General features: G+C 46.1%; 1 protein-coding gene across 1 annotated transcript; it reads right to left on the bottom strand.

The window, feature by feature from the left end:
• Positions 1-10014: 10014 nt before the first annotated feature.
• Positions 10015-10977, bottom strand: LOC126335691 (uncharacterized). The gene has a single exon (XM_049999149.1). It carries the CDS (start codon positions 10975-10977, stop codon positions 10015-10017), a length of 963 nt encoding a protein of 320 aa, XP_049855106.1.
• Positions 10978-11537: the final 560 nt, after the last annotated feature.

Here is an 11537-nt window from a genome sequence, read left to right as displayed (position 1 = left end):
AACCAGTGGTTGCTCAACGTCAATCCCTCCAAAACCCAGGCGATCATTGTAGACAAAACCATCCCTTCCTTCCGACTCCTTGATTTCTATCTCACCGTCTATGGCTGTCCTATTGCCCTCACCCCTCACCCTAAAGTACCTTGGCGTCACCATCGACCATCGCCTCTCCTGGACCCCCATCTCAGGACAATCCAAGCCAAGACACGCTGCCAACACCATTCCCTCAAGCTCCTTTCTGGCCGTACATGGGGTCTGGACCTCTCCACCATACTCCACACCTATAAATCCCTCATTCGCCTACCTTTTGTTACGCCCATCCAGCCTGGATCTCCGCCCCCCATACCTTGTATAAATCCCTCCAAATCCTTGAACGCCATGCTCTCCGCCTCGCCTATTTAATCCGTCTCCCCTTCCCCCGCGGATCCTGTACGATCTCATACCATTCCCCCACCTCCTCCTTTTCCTTGAGAGGATATGGATCCTGTACACCTGCCACAAACTCGATCCTCCTCACCCACTTGTGTCGCCCATCCTCTCCCGCCCCCACCTGCTGCTGTGCCTGTATTCCCACGTACCACCCGGTCTCCATCTCTCCACCCTCCTTACCCTCTCCCAAGGTGGCTTTCGCCAGTTCCCCCTCCTCCTCCCATCCATATACCCCTCCTACCAACTTTGATCTTCCCCCCTCTTCCTCTGTCTGTTCCTTTGGGCACACTCCCTCCCTTTCTCCCCACTCCTCCCAAAGGCTTCCCCTCCCCTGTCCCTCTACCACTCCTCCCATCTCCTCAGCCATTGGCATCTCTGTTCTCCCCTCCCAACCCTCTCCCCCCCCCCCCTCACCTTTCTTCCCGTCTTGGCAGATCCTCGGACTCGCACACGCTATGTGGAGTCCGCTGTCACCCTTCTACGTTCACTTGTGCCGTAGGATTCACCAGTATTCTGTGCGGCGTGTCAACGTGTTTTCAGTGTCGTTATCGTCGAGTGTGACCGGCTCCGTGTTTTTTCTGTATCTATGACCATTTTTTTTTCCCAGTCACTATGTTCATTCTGTTTCTCTAATCTGTGTTCTGTTATTGTCAACACTATGGCTGAAGAGCGGCGTAGCATGCCGCTGGCAGCCTAACTGATTGTTTAGGTATTAAAATAACAGTAAAGGAAGAAAAACACAAGGATTTATCATTTATATACCTACAAAAATTAGGATAAAGTTGTGTTGTTACATATACAGGATGATCGGGAGTATGTTTGAAAAGTAATGCCAAAATAAAAACTACATACTTCTTTGGGATAAACCATTTTTATTTTTCGACATAGTATCCTTTCAGACTTATATACTTCGTCCAACGCTGTTCTAATTTGTTCATCCATTCTCAATAGTGGGAATTGTCTAAGTCTGCTAAATAGCTATTAGTTGCTGCAATCACCACCTTGTTTGAATAAAATCGTTGTCTTGCCAGCCGTTTCTGTAAATTGGGGAACAAATAATAGTCCGAGGGAGCCACGTTTGAAGAATAGGAGGATGTGAAGCGAGTTGAAATCCAATTTCCATTAATTTTGCGACCACAACTGCTGAGGTATGTGCTGGTGCATTGTCGTGATGGACTTTATTGCGGTCCAATCGCCAGCGTTTTTCTTGCAGCTCGGTTTCCAAACTGCCCAATAGCTATAAATAATATTCACCTGTAATAGTTTTACCCTTTTTCAGACAGTCGATGAAGATTATCCCTTGCAAATCCCAAAAGACAGGCGCTATAACCTTTCCTGCCGAAGGAATGGTTTTCGCCTTTTTGGTGCAGATTCTCCCTTGGCAACCCATTGTTTAGATTGTTGTTTGGTCTCAGGAGTATAGTTAGGTATCCATGTTTCACTCACAGTGACGAAACGATGCTTTAAGTCCTGCGGATTCTTCCTGAACAGCTGCAAACCATCCTTGCAACACTTCACACGAGTTCGTTTTTGGCCAAGCTTGAGCAATCGCGGAACCCCTCATAGCTTTCTCATGTTCAAATGTTTATGCAAAATATTATGTACCCGTTCATTCCAGATGCCCACAGCTCTAGCAAACTCACACCTTAACTCTTCTGTCATCCGTCACCATATCATGGATTTTATCATAGAGCGACCAGGACTTTCAGCATACTCTTGAGCCCATATAGCTTTGGTGAGCGATCTTTCCAAAGATGCTGCTAACTAAACAGGATCTCCATATAGGACGGTGGTGCCATCCCTCGGACTTTGTGCGGACTTTTCAAACGTCTCTCGTACTATCGGAAACTGGTATGTGTGCGAGAAGACGACAACAAAAGGAAATAGTCCCGTCTGCGTTTGCGATGTATGAGAGGTAGTGCAATGAAAACTGCATAACAATCACAACAAGACCATGAAATGGTTCCATTCAAAAGTAATCACCACACGCCTTAAGATATTTATCCCTCTGCGTGTCGAAACTATGAGTTCCTCTTCCATAGAAGCGGTCAGCCTCTAGCGGATCCACAACCGCACCCGGTATTGCACTCCCTCGTCCAACTGTAGTCGATGTCTGCGCCTGCCTTCTCGTCTCCAAAGAAGACATGGTCATAGATCTGGGCTGTATGGGGGATGTTGCAATGTTTCCCAACCAAATCGCTGAAGCGTTGTTTTCGTCCGACTGCGGTTTAAGTCCGAGGTACCTGACCCCATGCGATCGCCAATGCCTGCTCAGCAAGCGGGAGTGGAATAAAGGTCTCATCCATTACACAGCTGTCTGAAGGCGGTAGCCGTTTGATCTTATGACAGCTGGACGACCACAGTAGCCCAGTCACCAACAACCAGGGGCATAACCCAACAACAGCGTCCATCTGTGATGTTCCACTATGCTGTTCCCCTACCATAGCGGTGAAAATATCGAAAGTCATCAGCAGGGCCATCTGTGGCACCGACAGAGTGTTGTGGAGGGTGTTCGGTTTTCATTGGACTACCCCTAATGATTATAAATGAGTGGTTACGGACATCGACTGTTCGATATGAAATGTTGTCGTTGTTAGTTCAAATGTCCTTCAAATGTTGACTATTCGAATTGATTCCCATGTAACTGGGCTCAAATTTAACCATGTTCAACTATAGCATCCCTCTCAGTATGCCGCGGCAAGTGTCCTCTTATGTTTCCAGGCCATTAAACCTGCACTGAGTGTATATAAATTATAGCAAAATACATAATCACATAAAGTATGGTATGAAATGTGAGCAGTTTGTTTGTATAGAGCCCTCAGCTGGTATGAATTATGGGCAGCATTGAGGTGGGTATAAACAGCCAGCGTATTTGTGACTAACGTGGAAGTTATCCAATTCTTCTAATGGAAGTCACTTTTAAGAACACATAGAAATCAACGTTCCTTGCATATTACACAATAACAAAGATTACTAACTGTTATCTTGTGATACTCGGTTGATACGCCAAAATCATTTCTGCAGGAAGGATGTTTCTATTCCCCCAACGTCTGCTTTTAGCAAAGGAAACGTTAGGTTTGTTCTGGGTAACATTAAGTGTGTGTAGGATTTTCGTGGATTTGTGGTGGAAGAAACAGGGTTGACTTCAGGTAATTGGTAACAATATTTACAAAAGACTTCGTCTTAATGAATGGCAAATGTTTAGGAACGTTTTCAAGCATAATATTAAAAAAAGACATTATTTTGTTTAATAGTAATATTACAGGTAATTTTTGGCATGAAGCAATATTTATGCACTTCCACCATTACATACTTGGGGTTATTGGAGATCTCTAGTGAACTTTACAATTGTCTTCAAACCTTATCTACACAATTGTTCATTTTGTTTGCTTTTGGCACTTAAACACAGGTAGCTTACTACTGCAAAAATATTCCTTTCGCATACTTGTGTGTCTTCGTTGAAGTGCAAATGATGGCTATTACCACTGATCATTGCGTATAATGTGCTGTACCGATTATTACATTTGAGTTTAATGTAACATATTTCAATATACTTCATAGCCAAAATAGCTAGGAGTTCTGTAAGAACTGATGATTGCCAATATGTAACATATACAAGACTGTTAAGGGACAGTGAAGTCACATGTACACGTATCCACTAATGGGACTCGTATACATAACAATTATATCATTCTTCAGAACTTCTGCCATTACGACACCATACATTAGAATGACAAATGGCTCTGAGCACTACTTAAACCTAACTAACCTAAGGACATCACACACATCCATGCCCGAGGCAGGATTCGAACCTGCGACCGTAGCAGTCGCACGGTTCCAGACTGCGCGCCTAGAACCGCGAGACCACCGCGGCCGGCTTACAATAACATTCCACTAATTGTTTGACTAGGTTTTCAATAATGGATACCGCCTGGCGATTATCAAAACAGCAATATATCCTGTTGGTAATTCTTACTAATACACAACAGACTTAGTTTTAAATACAAATCTAAGATACATAGAGGATAAAAGGTTGACATTCGTAAATGTTGTTGCGTTAGTGTCGCCGTTTTATATCACTAAATGTGCGTACCAATATTTATCATTCGTAGATCGTTAACTAAGCTGTTTTACTTGTTCGAATTTCAATCGGACCTCATAAATCACGACCAGTTTAGTGTCATGAAAGAACTAAGATGAACGAAGGATACATTATAGTTTACAGAATCCTTAAGCTCAATACTTTTCTTAAATGTAATGAAGCTGCACTATGAGTAGGCGATATGTTCAGAGTACCTACTTCATCTTTTGCTGCGCTTGATTTGCACATAATAGGTAAGCAAACTGTTAGTCACATTATGTTTTAAAAATTATTTATCGGTTTGTTTAATCTGTTAATCTTCTACATTGAAACAAACGTTCTACATACTTTGGACTGCGTTCTTAAGGACAAGTATGTTACAAGATGTACAGAAAGAAGAGAAAAATACATTTCACAACAATAGATACAAATTACGCCAGGACAGATATGAACTACGAGCGCTAACAGCAGTGGACATGCAGAAGCGCTGGAGAAGTGAGGTAAAGAGGAATGCGATAAACACAATTAATTTCGACTGGGGAAAAGAAAGTTACTGCCTGAGAAATGAAAAATAGAAAGAAATGTATCTCGAAGAAGAAGCGAGCATTTGCTTTACTTTTGACACAGAAAAAGTGAACATACAGGGTGTTTCTAAAATGAATTTGAGAAAAGAGAGTGCCATTAGATTGGGTCACAACAAGGAACTTTCACATAGCAACCTATGTGCGCATCTCTTAGAGTTCGGCGTTAGGCGTTGTTAAACAGCGTCAGGCGCTGCTGGGAAGTTAGGCACACGGCCCTTCATCTGAGTCGAAACGGTAGCAGGTATTCCAGGCGGGACAACGTCACGGAGTTCCTTCCGGCAGTTGCTGGGACGTGAACGCGGCCCGTCTGGCAGTGCAAATGCCTGTTTGATAAGATGTCGCACAGAAGGGTGCACCTGTGCACTCTGCCGAATCTGATTCGCCCTGCGTCAATGTGTCAACAAAGGAGGAAATATTTATTCTTGCTACTGTGCAGAGCTAACGCGAAATTGAGCGCTTTTCATGGGAGGCAGGGGGAGACATAATCTCGCGGAGTGTTGAGAAATGGGTGTAGCCTGGTCTACGGTTTGGCGTGGAATTAAGATTATTTGCACCCTTACCATCTTCAGAAAGTCCCTGCCCTTAACGCGGATGATTTTCCGCATCGCAGAAATGCGCTATTCAACCTGAATTCCCACACTTCGTATTTTTTACGGTTGAAACATCTTTCGGAACGAAAAGTGTTCCACTCAGCATGCAAAAGCGCATATAATACCAAGACGATACTGATCGGCGAACTTCGCTCATGCGGTGCTAAATCATTTGCATGAGACTTTTGGTGTGAGGTGGAATGGAGCGTGGTGGGCTGGTGGTACAGCCTACACTTTCCGCCGACTTGACACACTTCAGTTCTTCGCCCGTGGACACCTGAAAGCTGTTGCTTATGAAACACCTGCATATTTATATGAGTATGGAGGACAGTTAGTCCGAATTATGGCAGGCGCTGATACAATCTCCACTTTGCCACTTTGCCACGGACGTTTCAGAGAGTGCGACAGCCACTCAGCCGTCGTTGCACGGCGTGCACTCAACCAGTAGGGCATAATTTCGAGCAATGTTTCTAACCTTTTTGCAGATAAAGGTCATAAAACTTCAACCAAACTTCCCTTTTATTTGATGTCACAAAGATATTAAAAACGTGGTCCTGCAGACCTGCAGCCGTGTCCGCTCAGATGGCGGGTTGCATGCCTACCTCCCGGCGGAGCACGAAGTTGTTAAATGAGGTCAAACATCCACTGCTAGGGCATGCGGGCGTGGATTTCTATGTGAATGGTTCAAATGGTTCAAATGGGTCTGAGCACACTTCTGAGGTCATCAGTCCCCTAGAACTTAGAACTACTTAAACCTAACTAACATACAGACATGACACACATACATGCCCGAGGCAGGATTCGAACCTGAGCCCGTAGCGGTCGCGCGGTTCCAGACAGAAGCGGCTAGAACCGCTCGGCCAGACCGGCTGGCTCTATGTGAAAGCTGTTTATTATTATCCACTCTGCCTGTCCTCCCATTTTTTTTTTTTTTTTACGTTCAACACATTGTATACGATAATTTCTCGGGAAATGTGTGAGAATGACAGAAGAAATGGAAACTCTCAGATGTATAAAAGACATAAATAACATCTCTATGGCATCAGTGTAATGTGTCTACGTAGGGATAGCCGATAATCACTGGTGTCCTACCATATCCATTTATCACATGCACAAATGTCTGCCCACGGTAGCTGAGTGGTCAGCGAGATAGAATGTCAGTCTTAAGGGCCCGGGTTCGATTCCCGACTGGGTGGGAGATTTTCGCCGTTCAGGGACTAGGTACTGTGTTGTCCTAATCATCATCATCTCATCCCTATCGACCACTCAAGTCGCCAAAGTGGCGTCAAATCGAAAGGCTTGCATTCGGCAAACGGTCTACCCGACGGGAGGCCCTCGTCACACGACATTGACGTCTTTTTACATGCAAAAAATCACATAAGGTGCCGTAAATAACATACAGGATGAATCATGTAAAATTTGCATCTCAGATATTTAGATAACCAAAGATGCTATTGGTATGTGGATTTTACAGCTTGGAGTGGTAGGTAGGTGTTTGAATTTGTAGTCCATAGAAAGTGTGTTATAAATTTTGAAATGTATGTTTAGTTAGAAACGGTACCAATATTTCAATGCCTATTTTCTATAGCACAATGAAATTCTAGTAAATTAGAACATCAGTGGTGATTTTGCCGGAAACAAGTGCAAATAGTTTATGAAATATCGTATACTGAACATTGTAATCACCGACAGTTTTGCGTTCCGTGTTTCATCAGAAACGAATGTGAATATGGCATAGATGCATACATGGAGCCCTACCCAGACGTTAATAGGTCTCGGGACGTGTCGTGTTGTTAAATGGAACATTCCCTAAGACAAACGAGTGATAAAATAAATGCAATATCTCTGTGGGTTCCGACACATAAGGAGCCTATATACCATCAAAGCCCGTGCACCACCAGCGTCGGTACAAGGTTGAACTTAGCCATGCAACTATTGATGCACACGTTCTGTCCGTTTCATATCATCTGTAATTGTCTGAATATGCTAAAGATGTTATGTCCGCTTGCATATCTTTCGGCATACATGATACACGAAAGATCTGCATACGTCATACATTCACCGAAAACCATGAGCACTCCACTTTTTTCGCAATTGCAAATACCATCTTCCAAACACATATTACTACGTACACTATCACATATCAAGGGAGAGAAATGTCGCAATGCAATCACAATAAACACATAACACAATGTAAACCAACGTAACGTCACCGCCGGTCATCTAAGCAATGGGAGGAAACAATCAGCTGTCGGTACTTGCATTTTCCACAATAGGATAACTCGTAAACTACTTGCACTATCTAGCTGCAATGGACACCACTGACATTCTCATTTAGGCTACTTTTAGCATTTGACTGTCAATAAGCATTGGGGTCAGGTATTTTCTCTGCCTCGTGATGGCTGGGTGTTGTGTGGTGTCCTTAGGTTAGTTAGGTTTAAGTACACTCCTGGAAATGGAAAAAAAGAACACATTGACACCGGTGTGTGAGACCCACCATACTTGCTCCGGACACTACGAGAGGGCTGTACAAGCAATGATCACACGCACGGCACAGCGGACACACCAGGAACCGCGGAGTTCGCCGTCGAATGGCGCTAGCTGCGCAGCATTTGTGCACCGCCGCCGTCAGTGTCAGCCAGTTTGCCGTGGCATACGGAGCTCCATCGCAGTCTTTAACACTGGTAGCATGCCGCGACAGCGTGGACGTGAACCGTATGTGCAGTTGACGGACTTTGAGCGAGGGCGTATAGTGGGCATGCGGGAGGCCGGGTGGACGTACCGCCGAATTGCTCAACACGTGGGGCGTGAGGTCTCCACAGTACATCGATGTTGTCGCCAGTGGTCGGCGGAAGGTGCACGTGCCCGTCGACCTGGGACCGGACCGCAGCGACGCACGGATGCACGCCAAGACCGTAGGATCCTACGCAGTGCCGTAGGGGACCGCACCGCCACTTCCCAGCAAATTAGGGACACTGTTTCTCCTGGGGTATCGGCGAGGACCATTCGCAACCGTCTCCATGAAGCTGGGCTACGGTCCCGCACACCGTTAGGCCGTCTTCCGCTCACGCCCCAACATCGTGCAGCCCGCCTCCAGTGGTGTCGCGACAGGCGTGAATGGAGGGACGAATGGAGACGTGTCGTCTTCAGCGATGAGAGTCGCTTCTGCCTTCGTGCCAAAGATGGTCGTATGCGTGTTTGGCGCCGTGCAGGTGAGCGCCACAATCAGGACTGCATACGACCGAGGCAAACAGGGCCAACACCCGGCATCATGGTGTGGGGAGCGATCTCCTACACTGGCCGTACACCTCTGGTGATCGTCGAGGGGACACTGAATAGTGCACGGTACATCCAAACCGTCATCGAACCCATCGTTCTACCATTCCTAGACCGGCAAGGGAACTTGCTGTTCCAACAGGACAATGCACGTGCGCATGTATCTCGTGCCACCCAACGTGCTCTAGAAGGTGTAAGTCAACTACCCTGGCCAGCAAGATCTCCGGATCTGTCCCCCATTAAGCATGTTTGGGACTGGATGAAGCCTCGTCTCACGCGGTCTGCACGTCCAGCACGAACGCTGGTCCAACTGAGGCGCCAGGTGGAAATGGCATGGCAAGCCGTTCCATAGGACTACATCGAGTATCTCTACGATCGTCTCCATGGGAGAATAGCAGCCTGCATTGCTGCGAAAGGTGGATATACACTGTACTAGTGCCGACATTGTGCATGCTCTGTTGCCTGTGTCTATGTGCCTGTGGTTCTGTCAGTGCGAGCATGTGATGTATCTGACCCCAGGAAAGTGTCAATAAAGTTTCCCCTTCCTGGGACAATGAATTCACTGTGTTCTTATTTCAATTTCCAGGAGTGTTTTTCTAAGTTCTAGGGGAATGATGACCGTGCTCAGAGCCATTTGAACCAATACGCATTGACCTATTTAAAAATTGGAAACTGTCGTAAGAAAGAGCACTTTCGTCAAAGTTTCAAAAGTTGTGTATTTGTTGCTAATACTCGCCCTTACCTATAATTCGAATCCGTGTAAACTCTATATCGACAGTGCCTTTCATGTCCGAAATACTAGCGGCGCAAGTGTTAAGTGATTCACACTGTATATTGAACCCAACCAGACTGTGAAATGTTCCTCCGAAAATGACATTAAACTGTACGCAGAATAATTTACCACATTCTGTTTATTCCTTAAAATTTGACACAGTACACGTGAAGACATTCTTGATGTCACTACACTGATGCTGCTGAGGTACATAAAGAACTTATGTTATCCAATTCTACATCCAAATCGGGACACACACAGCACCGTGTCACTGCAGGACTTTCCTCACTGCTGTCCCAGGATGACTAGGTAGGTGACTACCACGGCGAGGGCAGAGACCAGCAGGCGCCTATCGACGACGAACAGTCCGGCGGCGGTGAAGCGCAGTTGTGGTCCTCGAAGCGTCAGCCGCATGAAGGCGTCCAGCTCTGGACTGCGCCAGTCGCAGACGGCGGACGCCCTGAGCAGCAGTGGCCCCGTGTCGGCTGCAGCGTCAGCAGTGGCCGCGCACGCCAGTGACGTCACAACTAGCCGCAGCGAGTGGTGGGCCAGCCACAGCACAGACAAGCTGACCCCCCGGTAGGGCGACTGCCGCGTCCCGGCCGGGCTCAGCATCCCGTAGGCGTAGAACGTGATGCCACCCACGCAATGGGCGATATTCAGGGCCACTGGCAGGCCGAAGTGCCGCTGCAGGGTCTCCCCTGCGTGCATCAGCACCACGTACGCATCCCTGAGCTGTCGCAGTCTGCCAGAGGTGGCCTGTGGTGACACTTGCTCCTTCCCAACCCCAAATACTGCACGAAGCTCTGGCACGCTGAGTGGCGGCAACGAGTCTCTTATACTGGCGTTAATACTCTGGAACCTCTCTCGTAGCTCCAAAACCAGAAAGACGAACTGGAGGGCTACTATCGACTTGTAGAGGACGAGGACAAGGAGGATCAACGTCGCAAACATATCGAGATTATCTTTTCGCGCTACCACAAGCATGGTGGTCGTCACCACACAATAGGACAGGAAGACGATATTACCCATCATCTGCTTCCAGTTTTCAGTAACTATTCCACTTACACAGTTATCTGTGAATCTGAGGGCCCCCATGAATGATTTGAGATGCTGTAGTCCAGTTGTAGTGCATATACCATATGTAAGCAGCAGATACACTTTCCCCACCCACTTCTGAAGCATATATGCCACCGTTGGGAGTTCCCATTCGCGGAAGTTCCAGTTGTCCTGCATGTAGCTTAACATGGCTGTCATGAGCGCTACGATAAACAGCCACATCGTAGGACATAAAATAGGCTTCCTTTTTCGGCAACACCTTTGGTTAGCCCAGCAGGTTTTACGTCTTACACCTTCTTCCATTGGTGCCAATCCAATTACTGTCCAAACTTCATACAAAACTGGAGAGATGATTATAAAACTGGAAGTCTCCGTTGTATAACACGCCCCCATACCACCAGAACTTGCTATGGTGATTACGTTGCAGAAAGTACTCTTCTTGTTTCCTTCACAGCAGCTCTGTTATGACCAACATCACTTATTTGACAAATGAGACTGGGAGATGTGTTGCTTTCAAACTTCTCTCTATTAATTTGATCGTCTTACTTCACAGCTTATCTTAGTATTAGATCTTTCATAAAGTGGATTAGTTTCTGCATATGTAATGAAGCTTTCCAATTACGGGTCCAAGAACAAACACTTAATTTTGGTAGATGAGGATAATAATGTCTATGAAAGGTAGTGCTACAACAGCAATAAAGCAATAAACGAAATTACATATTTCTTTCGCATCCTTCATATTTCGTCTT

Source organism: Schistocerca gregaria, chromosome 2 (assembly GCF_023897955.1).
Source record: "Schistocerca gregaria isolate iqSchGreg1 chromosome 2, iqSchGreg1.2, whole genome shotgun sequence".
In the NCBI taxonomy this organism is placed as follows: domain Eukaryota; kingdom Metazoa; phylum Arthropoda; class Insecta; order Orthoptera; family Acrididae; genus Schistocerca; species Schistocerca gregaria.
Note: the sequence above shows the minus strand (reverse complement) of the source record. Positions and strands in the feature narration are given on the sequence as shown.